This window comes from Herpailurus yagouaroundi, unplaced genomic scaffold (genome assembly GCF_014898765.1).
Source record: "Herpailurus yagouaroundi ecotype Mexico unplaced genomic scaffold, PumYag 217, whole genome shotgun sequence".
Classification (NCBI taxonomy): Eukaryota; Metazoa; Chordata; class Mammalia; order Carnivora; family Felidae; genus Herpailurus; species Herpailurus yagouaroundi.
In genome coordinates, this window is record NW_024412448.1 from 6,384,119 (window position 1) to 6,406,365 (window position 22,247).

Consider the following 22,247-nt stretch of genomic DNA (forward strand, 5'->3'; position numbering starts at 1 on the left):
GGGGGCCTGGGAGGGGCCTGGGAAGGGGTAAGGGGCGGGCAAAGGGCGGGCAACGGGCCAGGGAGGGGGAAGGGGCCTGGGAGGGGCGGGGCTGGGGAGGGGCCTGGGAGGAGCAAGGGGCGGGCAAGGGGCCAGGGAGGGGCAAGGGGACTGGGAGGGGGAAGGGGCCTGGGAGGGTCAAGGGGCCAGGGAGGGGCCGGGGAGGGGCTGGAGAGGGGCAAGGGGCCAGAGAGGGGGAAGAGGCCTGGGAGGGGCTGGGGAGGGGCCAGGGAGGGGCAAAGGGGGCTGGGCGGGGCTGGGGAGAGGCCGGGGAGGGACAAGGGGCCTGGGAAGGGCACGGGGCCAGGGGCCTGGGAGGGGCCAGGGAGGGACCAGGGTGGGCCAAGGGGACTGGGAGGGGTAAGGGGCAAGCGGCAAGGGGCCTGGGAGGGGCCAGGGAGGGGCAAGGGGTCAGGAGAACACTTAGTCCACCTCTTCCTTCTGTGACAGATGGTCCTGGATGGAGCACCTGTCCCAGCCCAGAAATTGCAGGAGGGTCCTGCTCCCTGGGAGGATGAGTGGGCCCTTAACTGACCCTTAACCAGACGCTTAACCAACGGAGCCATCAAGGCGCCCCAATATTTATCTAATTTTGAGAGAGAGAGAGAGAGAGAGAGAGAGAGAGAGAGAGAGAGAGAGTGTGAGCAGGGGAGAGGGGCAGAGAGAGGGAGACAGAATCAGAAGCAGGCTCCAGGCCCTGAGCTGTCAGCACAGAGATTGACGCGGGGCTCGAACTCACCAACCGTGAGATCATGACCTGAGCCAAAGTTGGACGCTTAACCGACCGAGCCACCCAGGCGCCTCAAACCATACACTTAACGTGTACAAAGTGAGAAGTTTTGGCATGCAGAGGTACCTGTGAACCAGTTCCCATGGTTGGGGTGCGTATATGCATCACCTGAAGCGTCCTCCTACCCTTCCCCGACCCTGGGCGCCACGGATCTGCTTTCTGTCACTGTAGGTAAATTTGTATTTCATAGAACTTAGTATAAATGGAATCATACACTACGTGCCTTTTTCTGGCTTCTTTCACTCAGTTTAATCATTTCATGATATTCATCTATGGTGTTGCAAGTGTTCAGAGTCCGTTCCTTCCTACAATGAACCAGTCTGTTTACCTATTTACCTGCTGATGGGCATCTGAGTAGTTTCCAGGTTTCGCTTCCACAAATAAAGCTGCTGAACCTTTGTGTACAAGAGTTTGTGTAGACACATGCTTCCATTTATCCTAGGTAATTACCTAGGAGGGAAATGGCCAGGTCATATAGTAGGTTCACATTTAACTTTTTAAGAAAAATACTGCAGAAATACTTTCCCAAGTGATTGTACCATGTTACATTCCCACCGGCAGGGGGTGAGGGTTCCAGTTCCTCCACATCCTTGCCACTCTTGGTGGTTTCTGTTTAAAATTCAAGCTCTCCTGGTGAGTGTGCAGTGGTGTCTCACTGACGTTTTATTTCCCCTGATGGTTAATGATGTGGAACATCTGTTCATGAGCCTATTTGCCATATATTAGGGGTACAGAAATTTAGGATTACTACGTCCTCTTTATCAATTAACTTGCTTTCCATTGTGAAATGACCTCTTTTATATTCTCTCCTCTGAAATCTACTCTGTCTGATATTAACATAGCCATTCCAGCTTTTCTTTCGACTAGTGTTAGCATGTATAAAGTGCATTTCTTGTACACAGCTTGGAATCAAGTCTTGCTTTATTTTTCCAACCTGTCTCTGCCCTTTAACTAGGGTATTTAGACCCTTTGCATTTAATGTACTTATTGATGTGGCTAGGGGTGAATCTGTCATTTTGCTGTTTGTTTTCTATTTGTCCTATCTGTTCTATGTTTCCCCTTTTCCTGTTCATCTGCCTTCTTTTGGACTATTTTTAATGACTCCATCCTATCTCCTCTGTTGGCTAGCTGTAATATTTGTTGTGTTCTGTTAGTGGTTGTCCTGGGGTTTGGGCAGTCTCCATGTATAGCTGTCCTGTGAACACCAGCTGTAGCAGCATCAGCCTTGGCCCCTTGTCGCCCAGGTGAATGAGTGGCAGGATGACTGGTCGACCTTCTTTGCCCGGTACCGTCTCCAAGCACAGCTGGACCTCATTGAAAAGGACTATGCTGACCGAGAGGCACGAGAACTGTGGTCACAACTACAGGTGGGTGCAGAGGCTATTCTCTGGGACAGGGGCTGTTCTTTTATGGGCTATCCTCCATATTTGTGTGGAGCCCTCTGGTAGAATGGAGCCATGGAGCAGAGCTGGTTAAGTGTGGACACATAAGTGCCTGACTATTGGCCTGATGGGGAAACTGGGAAGGGGAAGGTACCTGAGGGCATACTTGGCCCCTGAGTACAACTTTTACTGGCTAGGTCACCAAATACTTAACCTCAAACATAGGTGCCTGGCCCATAAATTGTGGCATTTACTATTGCTTTCTTATCCACTCTTACCCTGTCCTTTTCTTCTTTTCCAAAGCACGAATGTCTCACCTCTTGGAGATGTGGCCAGCAGATGCCCCAGAGTGACTAGTTTAAAATATAACTCTCAAAATGTTAAAAACAGAATTTGTGTGTCATCCCAGGGTGAAATTTAACTCATTAATGAAATAACCCATAGCACTCGTAGTATACAGAACAGGTGCAGACACATGTGTTCTGTGAAATTAAAGAATGGTGGAGAAAGTTTACTAAATTACCTCCCCCCCCCCCCCGAAACCCTCGGTTCAGGTTATATGGTTCACAGTCTACACGACCACATCCACTGAGGTCGCTATTGTATGGAAGTCATTAGGGCTGTGGAGTTTCCAAACCTAAATTAGTAAATAGTACAATGATGTTGCATTCTCTTGGACTCAGACGATCCCCTCATCTCTGGGCTTGGTAGACTGGGCTATGGCTGGACTCTGAACAAACATGAGGTCATCTCTGCCTTATTTCCAAGTATTGGGTGAGGAGGCTGTGGCTCATAGGCCCATGATGACTCCGTGTGCAATAATTATTTTCTTAGGTGAAGATCCCGGATCTGTTTTGTGGTCTAGAGATCGTCCCTGCCCTTCTTCATGGGGATCTCTGGTCAGGAAACGTGGCTGAGGATGACTCAGGGCCTATTGTTTATGACCCAGCTTCCTTCTATGGACATTCTGAATTTGAACTGGCAATTGCTTTGATGTTCGGGGGGTTTCCCAGATCTTTCTTCACTGCCTACCACCGGAAGATTCCCAAGGCTCCGGGGTTTGACAGGCGGCTCCTGCTCTATCAGCTCTTTAACTACCTGAACCACTGGAACCACTTTGGGCGGCAGTACAGGAGCCCGTCCCTGGGCACCATGAGGAAGCTTCTCAAGTAGCAGCCAGCCTGCATCCCCTGCCTCCCTGCTTAGTAACTCTGGGTAGCAACACCAGAGGTGGTTTCCGGGACTAATAAAGTCCGGCTGGGCTTCAGGGATGGAAGTGTGTGTGTGTTTGTTCACCTGTGTCTCTATCCTCCATGCAGTTGGGCTAGTTTGCAGAGGGCCCGGAGCACCTGACAGATTTCCAACAGCCTCATTATGTGTCATGATCCAGGGGGAATTTGGGTATTTTCATGATGTTATAGAAACACATCTGGGATTTGCTTAGGTGGAAGTTGGGGTCACATCTCCCTGTGGACTCAGGGCTCCTGTTTGTGCCTTAGGCAGAGTTGGAGACCAGGAGATGGGTCTCACCTCTTGAGTAGCACCTCTGGGGCTGAGTGGGGCTCTGAGTGCCCTCCCTACTGAGGCGGGGCAGATGGAAGGAAAGGCCCTGGATAACATGGGGACCAGGCATTTGGACCGCAGCCACTGCCCAGCGCTGCTCCCACACTCCATTTTCCAGCTGGAGTGTTTTCTGCTGGATAAAAAGGGGACGAGGGCAGGGGGAGAGCCTTGGTCAGTGGGTGTCCACTGTGGTCAGGTGGCTGGGGTGGCCAGTTGGTTGGAGATGCCGGGGCTGTCATCCGTGAAGGGAGGGCCCAGGGCAAGCTACATCAGGGCAGGGTCTGCGGGGCACTGGCCATTCACAGTGCGGGGCTGGAGACGAGACCACGCCTTTATTACTCCTTGCAAAATTACCAATTTCCCAGTGATAAGGGCGCCCAAATTTCTCTTTTCTGAGACTGTTTGTCCAGCGGGCCTCGCGGTCAGGAGACTGGTCCCATTGACAGGTGTGAGCCTGTTAAGACTTTCTAGAAAGAACACCCCGGAGGTATCCTTCCAGACAAGTGACATTTCAAAACAGAAACTGCCTTTGTCGCAAAACTCAGGTTTGTGGGATGTGACAGTGCGACGGGGGGAGAGGGGGGAGTCGGGCCCCACGTGGGGGATGGGGCCTGGTTCTCCTCCGGCTACTGGGGCCGCGACACCGCCGCCAGGCGCAGGCCACTGCGCCCACCCCCACTGCCACGGGTAGAGATTTTCCCCAACCAACGAGCTCAGACCCCGCCTTCGCGTTCGGACTCACCACCCCCAGCCCCCGCCCTGGCCACACCCACAGGCTCAGACCTCACCCCACACCGACCACACCCACAGGCTCCGTCCCCACCCCACCCACGGGCTCAGAGGCTTTCCCCCGATCCACCTCGATCCCACCCACAGGCCCAGTCCCCATTCCCCCCGAGCTCAGATTTCCACCCCCTCCGCCCAACCTCACGAGCGAGCTCAGGCCCGGTTCCCCGCCCCGACCCCACCGACAGGCTCAGACCCCACCCCACCCCGCCCTGAGCTCAGACTGCCCCCACACCTCCCACCCACCCCACCCCAATCGAACGCACCACCTCAGACCCCGCCCTGCCTTCTCTCTGGCCCCGCCCCCAGGCCGCGCATCAGGCTCCCGTCCCCGGACTTCCCAGCTTCGCGGGATCCAGGCTCCCTTTCACGCGGGCCCCGCCCCACAAGGCCCGGCCCCGCCTCCTTGCGCACTATTTTGGCGGCCGGCGCGTCCCGTAGCGGGTCCGAGGCGCGAGGTCGGAGGTCGTGGGGCGGGGCCAGCGTCGGTAGCCACCCCCTCCGCCTCAGCAGTAGTACCTCCGTCTGCATCAGCCGGCATCCCCCGTCCCGGTGCTCGGGCGGGGCCGAGCTTCCAGTCCACAGGCGCGGTCCGGAGCAGCGAGGATGGCTCTGGGCGAGGAGCCGGCCGCGGGCGCGCCGGAGGACGGGGCGGAGGACGAGGCGCTGGCCCGCGGCGGCTTCCTCGAGTCGTTCTGCGAGAGCGCGGAGACGCGCGCGCTGCTCGCCCGCCTGCCGGCGGTGCTCGGCGACCGTGCGGCCCGGGAGGGCGCCCTGGAGCGGTTCCGAGGTGCGCGTGCGGCCCGGGACCGGTGGCCTTCTGTACGCGCTCTCGGGCCGCAGCTGCTGCTTTCCCCGTGCGATGGTTGCCCCCTGCCGCGCACCTGTGGGAGCCGGGCGTGTGTGCTAGGGTGGCCTCACCTGGAGGCGCCGGGGCCGCGGGCCCTGCCTTTCCTCGGAGGGCGGGGTCGTGCAGGGTCCCGCGTGAGGACACCGGCGTGGACCTCGCCGGGACGGCCCCGGCTCTCGGGGACGGCCGTGCGGACCGGGAGGGAGGGACAGGAGAAGCAGACGGGGACCAGCGCGCCGCAGACCACGGGGTCTCCGACCCCACCCGGCGGGGTAGCGGCGGGCGGCGCAGCCCAGGCTCGGGGCACGGTGGGCGGTGGGTCGCGCGCGCGGTAGTTCCCCTTAAGGTGTCAGCTCGCCCAGCTCGCACCTTTGCAGCCGTCTCTCGGGAGCAGCTCGTGAGGGCTCCCTGGGGCCCCACCGCTGGGCGGTCGGGCTTTTGTCGTCCAGGAAAACCACCTTCGCGGGCCCTTCTTGCTCACGAAGTTTCGGCGTGGGTTTGTGCTCTTGCTTTGTCAGGACGGCCCTCTGACTTTGAGAGAGGGGCAGTGTGGCGGCTGCCCTGACAAAGCATATGCTCTGGTGACCCACCCCAGGGTTTTTACGTCCCGCTTGCCGCTCGGGCGCCTTGTCTCCTTGCTCTGAGGCTGTTTCTTTGGCCGTGAACCGGGGGTTCAAAAACAAGACCTTGTGCACACGACTGCCGAGAGGGTGAGGGCACGTCGGGGGGCCAGCGAAGGCCCTTTTCCCCCCTCCTGGGGAGTTGTCACAGGTGCAGGTGTGTGGCAGGTGGCCGCGGGATCTGACAGCTGTGCCAGCGGCCGCTGGGGTCTGCGGGGTCGGGCGGGGGGAGAAGTGGGTGCGGGGAGGTGTCTTGTCTGGTGAAGGGGAGGACTTGTGACTCGAGGAGGGAGCAAAGAAAGGTTCAGAGGAGGTGGGGGAACGGGCTCCAGAGGAAGGCGCTCCGCGCACGCGGGGAGGAGGGGCCGGCGGGTGGTGGTGGGGAGCCCCCTAGGTGGCCTGTGCCCCAGGGGCTGCGCCGCGGAAGGCGGCGAGGGAAAGCGGGCATGTCTGCCCCAGCGAAGCTAACCCTCGTGTTTTCCTTCTTAGTGATCATGGACAAGTATCAGGAGCAGCCTCACCTGCTGGACCCACACCTCGGTAAGAACAGAGGCCGCTCCTCCTGCGGTGGGTCCTTCGGTCACACGTGTGTGCCCGCCGCCGCGGGCGTCAGGACGCATTGCCCCGGTCTTGTTTGTTCTTCGCGGGGTCTCTGCACCCCTTGCTCGTAGTGTGAATTTTAACGTTTTCCAGGCTCATTTTGTTAGCGCCAGCCCTCTACGGGGATCACCGTCGAAGGGTGATGAGTTATCTGTGTAGATGGAGACACGGAGGCTCCGGCTTCCTTAACTCAACTTAAGGGCACTGACTTTTGTGTTTCTTTTGTTTTTCATTGTTTGTTTATTGTCATTTTATGTTTGTTTACTTTTGAGAGAGAGAGAAGGAGAGAGAGCGGGCATGAGTGGGGGAGGGAGGGAGAAAGAGGGAGACAGAGGGTCCAAGCAGGCGGTGCACTGTCAGCACAGAGCCTGACCTGGGGCTGGGAGTCGAGAACTGTGAGATCCTGACCGGAGCGGGTGCCCCTTATTTTTGACTTGTTTCATCCTGATAACACTTTTTTTTATATGCAAAAGTAACGCTTCTGGTGGTGAACTTAGGAAGGAGGAAGGTAGGAAAGGCAGCACGGGGTGGGGGCTGGGTGCCGGAGCCCCAGGCCAGGCTGCCTGGGTGTGCATCTCCGTGCAGCCCCTCAGCGGCTGTGGCCTGAGTTTCCCCACCTGGAGAATGGGGATTATTAGCACTACCTGTCCCACAGGGCTGTTGAAACTTTACACGTTGCCGTGTGAGGCCTTGAGCGTCGGCTTTAGTGTACACGTACGTGCCTTTTAAAAAGTGGGCTGGTGCTGTGCGTGCTGCTTTCCTCTTCAGGTAACCTTGAAGGTTTTGTGCAAGGTAAGCTTTCTGAGCGGTCCCCTGTCTCAGGCAGAAGAAATACATTTCATCTTGGCTCGGTGAAGACAGAAGGCACGGTTCCCTCACCCACTGTTACCAAGTCCAAGTTTCTTTTTCAGGAGTCTGTTTTTGCTGCTGAAAGTTTCTAGAACTTGATATTTCAGAGGAGTGTGACGTGCTCTGGGTCTTTTCTCTCATGCTGGTCAGTCTTAGGCTGAACACTTGCATCCTTTGGCACAGGGGACTTCTGGTGTGGCGCCGGTCATTTCTCTGCTTCCGCTTTCTCTTTCTGGTGAGCCTGTGGACTGCATGTTGAGTTTCCAGGAGTGACCTTCCGGCCCCTTAGCTTTTCCCACATAGTTTTGCTTTTTAATCTTTGTTTTGCACATGAAGATGTTCTTGAATGTATTTTGTCCACAGTTTTTACCATCTAAGGGTTCTTGTCCTTGGTTTGGTATTTTTGACAGTTGTCTTCTGGGTCGTGTTTTCTCTCTGGGGACTACATGGCTGGCTGCTGGGTGCTGTCGCACTGTGGGGGAGGGTCCCACCGTGGGCCTCCTAGCCCAGAATGCCAACTCCCGGTTGAGTCAGGCTCTGACTGGCTGTTGTCAGCTGCTTCCTGGCTTCCTCTCAGACCTACTCTCTTCAGAGCATCTCTGTCCAGTAGAGAATTGGGTGATGATGGAATGTTCTAGATCTGTGCTATCTGGTAAAGTCACCAGTAGCCAGATGTGATTGCTGAGCACTTGACTGACATATGGCTAGGATGACTGAAGAACGTAATTTTATTTTATTTTTTGTTTATTTAAAAAATGTTTGTTTATTTTGAGAGAGAGAGCACGCAAGCTGTGAGGCGGAGGGACAGGAGGGAGGGAGAGAGAATCCTAGGCAGGCTCTGTCCCATCAGCTCAGGGTCTGATGCAGGGCTTGATCTCAGGAACTGAACCGTGAGATCATGACCTGAGCCAAAATCAAGAGTCAAGACGCTTAACCAACGGAGGTACCCAAGCACCCCCTGAAGAACTGAATTTTAAATTTTATTTGACTTAGGGGCGCCTGGGTGGCTCAGTCTGTTAAGCGTCCAACTTCTGCTCAGGTCATGATCTCATGGTTCGTGGGTTCGAGCCCTGTGTCGGACTCTCTGCTGACAGCTCAGAGCCTGGAGCCTGCTTTGGATTCTGCGTGTCCCTCTTTGCCCCTCCCCTGCTTGTGCACGCAACGCATGCGCGTTCTCTCTCTCTCTCTCTCTCTCTCTCTCTTTCTCTCTCTCTCTCTCTAATATAAACATTAACTAAAAGTTTTTTAAAATTTTATTTGACAAAAAAGCAAACCCAAATGTGGCTAAGTGGCTGTGGGGCCCAGCACTCTAGGGAGGTAGACCTCTGGTCTTCTGCCCACGAGGGCAAGGGCTGGGGGACCTTAGAGCACTCCTCCTGTTTGCAACCCTTCCTGCGTCCTGCGCTGGCCGGTTCCTGGCACCTCGGCTCTGCCTGCCGGGCTGCTTCGGTTACCACAGGTTTCCCTGCCACCGTCCAGTTTCCAAGTCACAGCTGACCTCTCTTGGCCGTTGTTTCTTTTTCTCTTTTTCTTTGTGGATTTGTATGTCTTTATTTCGTTTTCCCGGGACTTGGGGGGTGAGGGTTGCTGAGATATGCATGTGGAATTATCTGCTTTTCTGGTTTCTGTTCTTGTGGAATGGCTGTGCTGGCTTTCAGCATCTCTGGGAGGCCGGTTCTGACTGTTCTCTGCCATTCTCTCCAGTTCACCTCTTTCCTCAGGTGTCAGCTTTTGTGCGTATTTTGGTCTTTTCATGTTACTATTTCTGTCGTATTTAAGACCAAACGGATGTAGATGAGGGCTCCTCTGCTTCTTTTTTGTAAGTTGGAGTGTTTCCGGCTAGACCCATCCTGAATGAATTCTGTCAGGCAGCGCCATTTGGGGCAGTGTGGTGAGTGAATGAGCGGATTTTCTCTGGGAGCAGGTGAGTTGGTTGAGTTTTCTACTAATTGGGGACGTTCCAGATGCTGGGATGAAGCCTTTCCTTTATCTGGGATGCTCACGTTTCCTCCGGAGAACGCTTCACTTGCCCTAAGTGGTTTGTTGAGTTTTGCTCTGGGATGAAAGCTGCTTGTGCTCATGAGGTGTAGCTCACACGCCGTCGAGTTCAGCCTCGTGTGTGCATACTTCATTGGTTTTCTTTTTTTTATTTTTATTTTTATTAAAAAAAAATTTTTTTAATGTTTATTTTTTTGAGAGAGACAGACAGAATGCAAGTGGGTTAGGGGCAGAGAGAGAGGGAGACACAGAATCCAAAGCAGCCTCCAGGCTCCGAGCTGTCAGCACAGAGCCCAACGTGGGGCTTGAACTCAGAAGCTGTGAGATCATGACCTGAGCCGAAGTCAGATGCTCAACGACTGAGCCACCCAGGCGCCCCTACTTCATTGGTTTTAGTACATCACAGAGTCATGTAGCCATCGCTACTAACTCCCTAATGTTTCAGCACCCCCAGGAGAAGCCCATATCCATCAACGGTCCCCCCCACCCTCACTCTCCTGCCAGCCCCTGGCAACTGCTAATCTGTTTTCTGTCTGAATTTCTTATAAATGTTCATTGTGAGGGGCACCTGGGTGGCGCAGTCGGTTAAGCGTCCGACTTCAGCCAGGTCACGATCTCGCGGTACGGGAGTTCGAGCCCCGTGTCAGGCTCTGGGCTGATGGCTCGGAGCCTGGAGCCTGTTTCCGATCCTGTGTCTCCCTCTCTCTCTGCCCCTCCCCCGTTCATGCTCTGTCTCTCTCTGTCCCAAAAATAAATAAACGTTGAAAAAAAAATTTTATAAATGTTCATTGTGAGCATTTCATATAATGGAGTCAGACAATATGTCTTTTGTTTTTTGTTTCTATTTATTTATTTATTTATTTATTTATTTATTTATTTTTTCAATGTATGAATTTTGTTTCTTTTTAAAGATTTTATTTTTAATTAAAAAATTTTTAATTTTATTTTTTTAATATTTCTTTTTTTAAATGTATGTTTATTTTTGAGAGAGTGAGTGTGTGAGCAGGGGAGGGAGACACAGAACCTGAAGCAGGATCCAGGCTTCCAGCTATCAGAGCAGATCCTAAAGTGGGGCTTAAACTCACAAACCATGAGATCATGATCTGAACAGAAGTGGACGCTTGACCAACTGAGCCACCCAAGTGCCCCTGATTTTTTTTTTTTTAATGTTTATTCTTGAGAGAGAGAGAAAGACACAGAGTGTGAGTGGGGGAGGGTCAGAGAGAGAGAGAGGGAGACACAGAATCTGAAGCAGGCTCCAGGCTCTGAGCTGTCAGCACAGAGCCTGATGCGGGGTTCGAACTCATGAACCGTGAGATCATGGCCTGAGCTGAAGTTGGATGCTTACCCAACTGAGCCACCCAGGCACCCCTGATTTTTTTTTTTTTTAATGTTTTTATTTTTGAGAGACAGAGAGTGCATAGGTGCGAGAGGAGGTGGGGTAGAGAGAGGGGGACAGACGATCTGAAGCGGGCTCTGCTGACAGCAGAGAGCCCCATGTGGGGCTTGAACTCACAAGCCATGAGATCATGACCTGAGCCAAAGTCAGATGCTTAACGTCTTAACCGACTGAGCCACCCAGGCACCCTAGACAATAGGTCTTATGTGACTGGCTTCTTTAACTGGGTGTAATGTTTAAAGTTCATTGTGCAATGAAATACATTACTAGTTTTTCAGTTTCTTTGGGTTTTCTAAGCAGGCAAATAATTATATAGTTTTTTTGTTTTTTTTTAATTTTTTTTTACCGTTGATTTATTTTTGAGACAGGGGAGACAGCATGAATGGGGGAGGGTCAGAGAGAGAGGGAGACACAGAATCAGAAACAGGCTCCAGGCTCTGAGCTGTCAGCACAGAGCCTGATGCGGGGCTCGAACTCCTGGACCGCGAGATCGTGACCTGAGCCGAAGTCGGATGCTTAACCGACTGAGCCACCCAGGCGCCCCAATAATTATATAGTTTGTAAGTAATGCTAGCTTGATCTCTTTATCTGTCGATATACACTTTCATTCTTCCTTTAAGGTGTTCAAAGTTACCTTTGATGAGATATAATTTACATGCAATAAAACGCACCCATCCTAAGTATACAGTTTGAGTTTTGACAAATGTATGTATCTCCACCACCATCAAGGTGTAGAACATTTCTGTCCTCCCATGAGGTTAAGTGAACTGTGTCCCTTTGCAGTTAGTTGCCCTCATCTTGGCCTTGGGCAACCACTGACCTACTTTACTCTCTGGCTTCTTTATGTTAAAATAGTATTCTTAAGGCTTCTCCATATTACATGTTTTGGTACTTTGCTCATTTTCTGTTGAACCAGAATTTGTTTATCCTTTCACCCTGTTGATGGACATTTGGGTTGTCTCCAGTTTGGGGCTGTTATTAATGCTACTGTGACATTTGCAGACAGTCCTTTGGGCTGACATGTGTTTCCATTTGTATTGGATAAATCTGTAAGAGTGGAATTGTTGGGTTGTATACTAAATATGTGTTTTTATGATAAACTTTTATGATGAATTGCCATACTGTTTTCATAAAGGTGGTGCCATTTTACATTTCAACCAACAATCTATGAGAATTTCAGTTGCCCTACATCCTCATCATCACTTAGTATTGCCAGTCTTTCTGATTGTAGCCTACGTTTTTGTGGGAATGTGGTGGTATATCACTACAGTTTTACTCTGCATTCCCTAGATGTGAGTTGCAGTCTTTTATGTTGAGTAAGACTCACAGCCCAGCACAGGGTCTGTTTTGTTGAAAGTTCTATGTGTACTTGAGAGGAATGTCTATTCAGCTGATGTTGGGTAGAGTGCCCTGTAAGTGTCATTTAGGTAGGGTGATTCATACTGTTACATAGGCCTTTTATGTCCATATTGACTTTTTTTCACTTGTTCTGTCAGTTCCTGAGAGTACCGAAATCTCTAACTACAATGATAGATTTGTCTTTTTCCTTTCCGCTCTCTCAATTTGGCTCTGTAATTTGGCGTGGTTATAGGGGTCTTGAGTCTTCATGACTAATTGATCCTTATATCATTATGAAATGTTCTGTTTATCTCTGTAATATTACATGTTTGAAAATATGCTTTGTCTGATACTGATATGGCTGCTCTGGCTTTTTTTTTTTTAAGTTGAGAGAGAGAGCGTGCACGCACATGCCAGCAGGGGAAGGGGCAGAGAGAGAGAGGGCAAGAGAGAATCCCAGGCAGGCTCTATGCTGTCAGTGCCGAGCCCGATGTGGGGCTCGAAGTCATGAACTGTGTGATCATGACCTGAGCCAAAATCCCTGAGCCGAAATCAAGAGTCGGATGCTTAACCGACTGAGCCACCCAGGCACCCCTGCTCGGGCTTTCTTATAATTCGTGATTGTTTGGTATGGCTTTTCTTCCTATTAACATTTAAAAAAAAAAATTAAAAAAATTTTTTTTAGAGAGAAGTGGGGGAGAGGGGCAAGGGGGCAGGATGGGGGGTGGAGAGAGAAAGATAATCTTTTTTTTTAATGTTTATTTTTGAGAAAGAGAGAGCGAGTGAGCAGGCACTGGGGAGGGACAGAGAGAGGAGACACAAAATTGGAAGCAGGCTCCAAGCTCTGAGCTGTCAGCACAGAGCTCTATGGGGGGCTCAAACTCACAAGCTGTGAGATCATGACCTGAGCTGAAGTCAGGCACTTAACCCACTGAGCCACCCAGGTGCCCTGGGAGAGAGAATCTTAAGCAGGCTCCATGCTCAGTGCGGAGCCTGAGACAGGGCTCAATTCCACGACCCTGGGATCATGACCTGACATGACCTGACTCCAAATCAAGAGTTGGACACCTAAACGACTGAGCTACCAGGCACCCCATCCCCCATTAACTCAGTGCTTCTTGGTAGTTGTTCTTACCTGGCCTTGTGGAAGACTTGAGGGGACCTCTGTAGATGACTGGAGCTCATTCTCTGCATACCTTTCTCTTCGTTACCCTGTCCTGTGGATGTTAGCGGACTTAGCCTCCTTGAACCTCTGTCTCTGCTCTGCGTCCCCACTCCCTGTACTGAGTTCTGCAGGTCACCTCCTGGCAGACAGCCTGGGCAGCTGTGGATCCCAGTCCGTTTGTTTCCTTGAACTGCCTGTTCCAGTATCGCTGAATATATATTTGTCATATATTTGTCTAGTTTTCTAATTTTTGGTGGTAGGGCAATTCTGTATGAGTTATTCCCTTTTTGTTTTTTTTTTTTAATTTTTTTTTTCAACGTTTATTTATTTTTGGGACAGAGAGTCAGAGCATGAACGGGGGAGGGGCAGAGAGAGAGGGAGACACAGAATCGGAAACAGGCTCCAGGCTCTGAGCCATCAGCCCAGAGCCCGACGCGGGGCTTGAACTCACGGACCGCGAGATCGTGACCTGGCTGAAGTCGGACGCTTAACCGACTGCGCCACCCAGGCGCCCCGAGTTATTCCTTTATAACTGGAAGCAGAAATCTTTTATTCTGCCTTATTACATTGGTTAGAATGTGATTATCACTAAATCATAGTTGTAGGAGGTATCTTCTATAAAGCACAATAGTAGATATTGGTTTGATATAGAATAATTCTTAAATATGAGAATATTTCTCTTGCATTAAAATTCAGAAATTTTTTAAAATGTTTAATTTACTTTTGAAAGAGAGCTTACGCGCATGCTTGTGTGTACTCATACAAGTTGGGGAGGGGCAGGGAGGGAGACATAGAATCTGAATCAGGCTCCAGGCTCTCAGCTGTCAGCACATAGCCTGACATGGGGCCCAAACCCACTAATCGTGAGATCATGACCTGACCTGAAGTTGGATGCTTAACCAACTGAACCACCCAGGCACTCCTCTAATTTTATTTTAAGTGGACTTTACATCCAGCGTGGAGCCCTTCTGCATTTTAAAAGCAAGGATGAATGTTGTGAATATTGTATTCATTCTGTGCCCTTTTAGAAACTGTTAAGATAAAAATGTTTTTCGGGGCTCCTGGGTGGCTCAGTTGAGCATCTGACTCTTGATTTTGGCTCAGGTCATGATCCCAGGGTCATGGGATTGAGCCCCACGGCAGGCTCTGTGCTGATCCTGGAGTCTCCTTAAGATTCTCTTTCTTCTTGGATCTCCTGGGTGGCGCAGTCGGTTAAGCGTCCGACTTCAACCGGGTCACGATCTCACGGTCCGTGAGTTCAAGCCCCGCGTCGGGCTCTGGGCTGATGGCTCAGAGCCTGGAGCCTGTTTCCGATTCTGTGTCTCCCTCTCTCTCTGCCCCTCCCCCGTTCATGCTCTGTCTCTCTCCCAAAAAAATAAATAAACGTTAAAAAAAAATTAAAAAAAAAAAAAAAGATTCTCTTTCTTCTTCTCACTCCCTTTCTCCTTCGCCGCCACCCGTGCTTGCCTGTGTGCTGTCTCTCTAAAAAAAAAAAAAAATGTTTTTCTTCTTTTGCTCTATTGATACTCGGATTACACAGGTTTACTAATACTGAACCACTCTTACATTTGTAAATCTGTTTTTCCTTCTGGCATTTTGTTTCAACATCATACTAATGTTTAATTTTGTAGTAAATGTTTTGCGTATGTTTTTTTCCTAGAATGGATGATGAACTTGTTGTTGGATATAGTACAAGATAAGACATCTCCAGCTGACCTCATACATCTGGCTTTTAAATTTCTTTACATCATCACCAAGGTAACATTTATGTAGCACTTTATAGCGGACAGAATACTTATGTACTTGGTTCAGAAATTACCTTCCAAATGTTATTTTTCAGGAAAGATGGTTCTCACACATAAATTGTGGGTTTCATTTTTTTTTTTTTTTTACCACATCTGGGGAATCAGATGTTAGTGATAGTGGTTCTGGGGTCCTTTGGCTGAAACCACGTCTGAGATATTTAGCGTCTCGCAGTTGAATAGATCAAGCACTACCTAGGTAGAAAGGACATGGGGGAGGGGCAGAGAGGAGGGGGAAGGGGAGAGAGAGCCAACTAATTCAGAAAGTCTCTTACAAGGAGAAAGTGGACAAGCGTGGTGAAAATGGAAGTGCTTCTCAAACTTTAATGTGCAGATGAATTTCCTGGGCATTTTGTTAACAGTGCAGATTCTGAGTAAGCAGGTCTGAGGTGGGGCCTGATAATCGGTATTCTTGCAGACTCCCAGGTGATGTGTGGGTGCTGGCCTACAGACTTAACCAGTTGCAGTTTTGACCATGGGAGTGACTCACAGCCATCTGGGGGTGGGTTTTGGGGGGCTACTTGGTGGAGCAGTGCCCCCTGTGTGGTGGAAAGAGGCCCTTGGCCAGTGAGAGAGCTCCATGGGGGGGCTGCCCTGTGCGTACTAGTCTGTGGTCTGCCGGCTCAACAGGTAGAGCGCAGGGTCTCTCCTGAACGCGGGGCACCATTGCATTTACGGAAGCCATAATGAACTTGGGGACCTTTGAGGTTTTTGAGGACTTATTCCTCATAAGTGTCACAGGGCGATTGTATAAACAATGTAGAGGGAAAACTTTTTAGTTTGTAGCATATCTGTGTTTCTGGTGAAGCACATTTGATATTTGTTAGTCAAGGGGGGCCAGAACATGTGAATGGATGATGTAAGAAGCAAAGATAGCCGTGTTTACTTACCAAGTTGTATCACTGTGATGTGACACAATTCTCTGATCACTGGGTGGAGTAGGTGGTGATCTTTGATGATAGAAGAAAAAGATAATTTTGTTACTTTCTGTGTTTTCTAATTATGTTGTAATTCAATGTCTTTTTATCTGGTAGGTTCGAGGATATAAAACATTTCTTCGTTTATTTCCTCATGAAGTGGCTGATGTACAACCTGTTTTAGATATGTTTACAAATCAAAATCCTAGAGACCATGAAGTGAGTGTGATTTTCTCCTCCTTTTCACTCCCACCCCTCTCCCTCCTCTCTTCCCTTGTTTGCTCCACTCCTTACTGGGAGCTTTATCCTCCTGTTTCCTTCAGTTTTATGTTATGCTGTTTTGTGTCCCTCTCTCTCTTTTCTTTATTCTTTTGGCTTTCTCTTTTTTTATATGTTACTTTAAATTATTTCCTTAAAAAAAAAAAAACGTTTATTTTGAGAGAGAGTGAGTAGGGGAGAGGGGAGAGAGAGAGAGGGTGAGAGAATCCAAAGCAGGTTCCACGCTCAGCAGGAAGCCAGACATGGGGCTCAATCCCATGACTGTGCGATCACGACCTGAGCCAGCGTCAAGAGTCAGATGCTTCACTGACTGAGCCACCCAGGTGCCCTAAATTATTTCCTTTTATTTTTTTATTTTACTATTTTACTTATTTATTTATTTTTAAAAAAGTTTTACTTATTTTTGAGAGAGAGGGAAAGAGAGAATCCCAAGTAGGCTCCATGCTCACCGTGGAGCCCGATGCGGGGCTCGATCTCACAACTGTGAGATCATGACCTGAGCCGATAGCAAGAATCGGACGCTTAACCAACTGAGCCACTCAGGCACCCCAAATTATTTACTTTTAAAATATGTCTTTATAAAGAAAAAAAATATGCTTACATTCAGTGTGGTGAAAAGTATGTCAACCATCTAGATTTTTAAACTTGAAATATAATTATGTTGGGGGTCCCTAGGATCACCTTCAGGTTTGATGATTCCCTAAGACCACTGTAGGACTCCACAGGTAGTTGTTCTTATGGTTGTGACTGGTTCTTAGCAAACCCAGCAAAGGGAAAAGGCATATGGGGTGAAGTCTGGAGGAAACCAGGAGCAAGCTTCAGAGTCTTCTCTCAGGTCACACAGGGCACTTGTCATTCCCCCAGCACTGAGTCGTGTGTTGCCCATGTGAATGTCATAGAGACCAGTGTGCAGGAATTTTCTTGGGGTTGGTTACGTGGGTACTCTGCCAAATATGGACTGAAATTCCAAACTCCCAAAAGGAAAGCGGGTTTCAACATAAACCACATGGTTTGTACAGATAGTCCAAGCACAGAGAGTCCCCCTTCCCTGGGAATGCTGGGAAGCCTCCTGAAGTTCAGGTTCCTAGCTGCCCAAGGATGGCCAGCCTTGTTCGCAGGTCCCTCCAGGGAATCAGGTTGCTGTGGGAGTGTCCTTACGCACGGAGCACACGGTTCACAACTGCATCACCCAGGGAGCTGTTTCTGAACGTGCCCAATCTCAGCTTAGATGTAGGGGAGCATTTCCCCAGCTCCCCGAAGGGATTGTTCCAGGGCCAAAGTGGAATCTTGTTTTATTGACTACCTAAAATAAGGGCACTCCTATTTATTTATTTATTTTAATTTTATTTTTTATTTTTTTAAATTTACATCCAAATTAGTTAGCACATAGTGCAACAATGATTTCAGGAGTAGATTCCTTAGTGCCCCTGACCCATTTATCCCATCCCCCCCTCCCACAACCCTTCCTGTAACCCTCAGTTTGTTCTCCATATTTATGAGTCTCTTCTGTTTTGTCCCCTTCCCTGTTTTTATATTATTTTTGTTTCCCTTCCCTTATGTTCGTCTGTTTTGTCTCTTAAAGTCCTCATATGAGTGAAGTCATATGATTTTTGTCTTTCTCTGACTGACTAATTTCACTTAGCATAATACCCTCCGGTTCCATCCACGTGGTTGCAAATGGCAAGATTTCATTGTTTTTGATTGCTGAGTAATATTCCATTGTATGTATATACCACATCTTCTTTATCCATTCATCCGTGGATGGACATTTGGGCTCTTTCCATACTTTGGCTATTGTTGATAGCGCTGCTATAAACATGGGGGTGCATGTGCCCCTTCGAAACAGCACACCTGTATCCCGTGGATAAATGCCTAGTAGTGCAATTGCTGGGTCGTAGGGTAGTTCTATTTTTAGTTTTTTGAGGAACCTCCATACTGTTTTCCAGACTGGCTGCACCAGCTTGCATTTCCACCAACAATGCAAAAGAGATCCTTTTTCTCTGCATCCTCGCCATCGTCTGTTGTTGTCTGAGTTAATGTTAGCCATTCTGACAGGTGTAAGGTGGTATCTCATTGTGGTTTTGATTTGTATTTCCCTGATGATGAGTGATGTTGAGCATTTTTTTTCAGGGGCACTTCTCTTTAAACTGGAATTTGAGAATAGTTTTCTTTATTCTTAAGTGTTTTGCTTTTTTATCTGTTTACACTTTCTCAAAAGGCTGAATGTGTGCTGAAGGGTGCCGGTGATGAGAAGCCATCGTACTGATGTATCATGATTTTTCTTTGTTCATTTTGCTATTTCTTTTGTCTGCTGAAGTAGCCAGCTAAGTTTGTATGACAGAGGGTGTGTGTGGTGGGGTGGGGTATGGGAGGGGCTCACGATGGGGTGCGCTCCAGGCTCTGGGGTGACAGCATCTGAAGGGACTGTGGTTGCATTGTGTGGGCAGGGAGGGCAGTAGGACTGTGAGTGGGGCATGCGGGTTACCTCTGTGCTTGAAACAGGAGTCATTTTACTTTGATTTAACTTCTTAGACTTGGGAGACTCGCTACATGCTTTTACTGTGGCTCTCCGTGACCTGCCTGATTCCTTTTGATTTTTCTCGCCTCGATGGGAACCTCGTCGCTCCACCTGGGCAGATTCGAATGTCCACAATGGACCGTATTCTCGAAGTAGCAGAGGTAAGCGTGATCCTGCAAATAGCTAGCTGCTAATTAGCATTCTTTTCCATTCTCATGCTGTCTTGATATTAGAGTTTAACTAGGTACACTTTTGACATTTATATTTCTTGAAGTGCTGTTACTACTCTTGCAGTGAGGTAAAATTCCATTTCGTAATTTATTTAGAAAGTATAATTCACATAGGAGTGAGGATGAATTAGAGCGAATTTCATTGTTTTGTAGGTAGTGCAAATACTACTCCGTTAAGCGTAGTAATGACGTACAAGAGATTTCAGAGGGCAGTTGTAAGAGAACGAAGGTCAATTTTAGATATAATTTTTAATTTTTAACATTATATAAATCATACATGATCAATCTAGAAAAACTAGAAAATAAAGCAGAGCAAGAAAGGTATTAAAGCAGAATCCCTCAAATTCTGGTACCAACAGATAATGACACTTGTATATGTTTTCAGACTTTTTCTGAAACAAATGTTATGCATATAGACAAATTATCGCATTACCCTGAATTTGAGTGGTTTAACACAACACACATTTATCATCTCACAGTTTGTGTGGGTCAGGAATATGGACGTGACTATGCAGGGCGATCTGCGTCAGGGTTCAGCAAGGCTCACCTGGAGCAGGGTCTGCGTCCGTGCTCTCGGGACTGTTGGCAGAAGCCAGACCATCGAGGGTGTTGGACCAAGGGCTTTAGTGCTTTGTTGGCTGTTTCTTGCCATGTGACATCACACACCCCCCCCCCACCCCCCAAAACGTGGCAGCATGTTCTCCAAGCTGGCAAGGGGCAGGGTCTGCTAGCGAGACGGAAGTCACGATAACGTGTCACCAAGTCACAAAAGTGACGTCCCACCCCTTTCCAACTTCTCTTGTTGGAGACATGTCAGTGTGTTACAGTTCACACAGGAAGGATTATACTGGGTGTGAGCACCAGCAGGCGAGCTTGTTGAGCACCTGCTGTGTGCCAGACACTGTTCTAATCATCTTTAGTATACTGATCCATGTAATCGTGGTTGATGAGGTAGTTTACTCTTTTTTTTAAATTCTATTTTAAAGATTTAAAAATTTTTTTTTTGTTTTTAAGTAATCTTTACACCCAACGTGGGCTTGAACCCACAACCTTGAGATCCAGAGTCACACGCTACACTGACTGAGCCAGCCAGGCGCCCCAGCAGTTAACTCGTTTTATCCTCGTTTTACTGAGTGGGCATCAGTCGAGAAAAATAAGTAACTTAGCTGGTTCAATTTCTCATAAACGGTGGGTCCACATGGGAAGTCAGGCAGTTTGGCTCCTCCCTGTGCTCCACGCCCCCACGCTGCAGAGTGCCCTTGCTGTCCGTGCTTAGCGAGCCGCTGCTTCCCTGGGAGTGTGTGCTCAGTGTCCCACCAGTGAGCAGACGTTTTCTCGTAACCTCTAAGGGGAAAGGTGCTCTGCCATGCCCTGGCTTTTAGCCTGTTCTCATACGGACGGACATTTAGATGGTCTCCAGCTGTGTTCTGTGAGAGGTGGGGTGATGAGGAGCCACTTCACACACCTCTGTGTACCCGTCTCGTATGTGGCGCTGCCGGGTGAGCAGCAGTCCACTTCTAGAGGTTTGGCCCTGGGTATGCGATTGTCCCCCAGAAAAAAGGTCTTTTGTGTATCATTTGGGACCAAGTTAGTTGAGATGAGAACTGGAAACTTTTTAAGGCAGGCCTCCAAAGAACAGGTCGTCGCTTGTTTTAACCCTGGGTGCTCTTCTGTCTGAGCGGGGCCTCCTGGTTCTGCATGTAACACACCTGCAGGTCCCGAGTGTGCTTCCTGGACTCTGTGATTCTTTGTTACAGTCGGGTGACACGTATGGGTTTCATTTTTGTGCTGTTTTTGCACGTGTGTGTTTGAAGGAGTGTGGCCACACGCCGTGTGCAGTGGGGTGCCTGCCTGTTGGGCTCCTGGCAGCTGCTGGCAACTGTGGTTTGAGTTTAGGGGGGGCTTGTGCAGCTTCGGAATTTGGCCTCTGCCTAGAAGCTTCGCCAGCCTGGGTTCTCTGGAGGCTGCTGCATGTGGGACTGGCTGGTGAGCGGGTCCCGGAGATTTGTATTTTGTGTGTAACGGTGCCCGTCCTCGATCCTTTCTTTAGACCTACTTGGTTGTCAGCGACAAGGCCCGAGATGCGGCTGCTGTCCTCGTGTCCAAGTAAGTACCTGTTGGCCCCTCCCAGCTGTGTTGTTGATGTGTGGCTGGTGTGTTCAGAGAGGTTTTGTCTTACGTACTCTTCTGTGTTCCCTGTGTGTCTGTGTTACCTGGGAGGAGGTCTCTGGGCTGATGGGCCTGGGGAAGTCTTTCCTACTGCCCAATACTTGTCTCTTTCTTTGAGGGAGCATTGACACTGTTTGGGCGGAGGAGACCTCTGAACCTGATGGTGCTGGCTAGGGGCTCACGGAGGTCAGCTGATGGGCCCATCCACAGAGCACAGATTCACAACAGGTGGGGCAGGGCTCACCTTTGGGGTGGTGGCCGTTAGATGAGTCTTTAAAGGTCACCCGGCAGTGACCATAAACGCTGTGGTTTATGGAGATCGTGATATTGATTGGATCATTGTGGCTTAGGGTAAAAATCCCCAAACGTTCTCTGTTGACTAAAAATCAGGCTGTGCCTGAGGCAGGTAAAGATGAGCTGTGATGAGCTGGGTGAGATGACCCTAACAGCAGGCCTGGCTGCTCTGAAGATCCCCAGCGATGTGCATGAGGGCTATGTAAACTTGTGTCACGAGATGTGAGAACCGAAGGAAGCAGTTTTTCTAAGTTAATCTTTTGTGGCCTAAAATAAGTGCATGGAGTAAATAAATTAGAAAATTTGGCTTTCCCCTTTCTACATTTGTGAAAGTTGAAAATGGGTCTAAAACCTTCTGGCTGTTTTGATTGGGAAAACGGGCAACACCTCACTCAGGGTCCCCTTAGGCTTAGGTGTATGCCATGACCTTCTTCCCCAAAGTGGGAGGAGAAGCCCTTAGTCTGTAGGGCAGTGGGGTGTGGGATGAGGGATTTGTGCAGGTGCCTGGTGCACTGTAGGGCAGGGCTTGAAGAGAACAGCTGACTGCAGGAGTGAGGGGCAAACATGTGAGCCCCCGGTGTCGCTTCACCTGGGGGAGGGTGATACTCACTGGACAGAGGTTTCTCGTTAAAAAACAGTTTCTTTTTAATTGTAAGAAT

The 22,247-nt window shown here is 49.5% G+C and overlaps 2 protein-coding genes across 3 annotated transcripts in view; both read left to right on the forward strand.

Annotated features, from left to right (window-relative positions):
- Positions 1 to 3,487, forward strand: part of FN3K (fructosamine 3 kinase) — a 12,601-nt gene extending 9,114 nt beyond the window's left edge. The window contains 2 exon segments of the mRNA XM_040456766.1: positions 2,057 to 2,196; positions 3,046 to 3,487. Of these exon segments, the coding sequence (XP_040312700.1) occupies positions 2,057 to 2,196; positions 3,046 to 3,384 (479 nt within the window). The 3' untranslated portion in view covers positions 3,385 to 3,487.
- A 1,539-nt stretch (positions 3,488 to 5,026) lies between these two features.
- TBCD (tubulin folding cofactor D) overlaps positions 5,027 to 22,247 on the forward strand; it is a 160,181-nt gene continuing 142,960 nt past the window's right edge. The window contains exons 1-6 of one of the 2 annotated variants that reach the window (XM_040456752.1): positions 5,028 to 5,350; positions 6,520 to 6,570; positions 15,040 to 15,137; positions 16,216 to 16,317; positions 18,910 to 19,056; positions 21,176 to 21,231. In XM_040456752.1, coding sequence (XP_040312686.1) covers positions 5,167 to 5,350; positions 6,520 to 6,570; positions 15,040 to 15,137; positions 16,216 to 16,317; positions 18,910 to 19,056; positions 21,176 to 21,231 — 638 coding nt within the window. In that variant the 5' untranslated portion in view covers positions 5,028 to 5,166. Of the gene's footprint in view, positions 5,351 to 6,519; positions 6,571 to 15,039; positions 15,138 to 16,215; positions 16,318 to 18,909; positions 19,057 to 21,175; positions 21,232 to 22,247 lie in introns of both variants that reach the window. The other variant, XM_040456753.1, reaches the window with a different exon arrangement.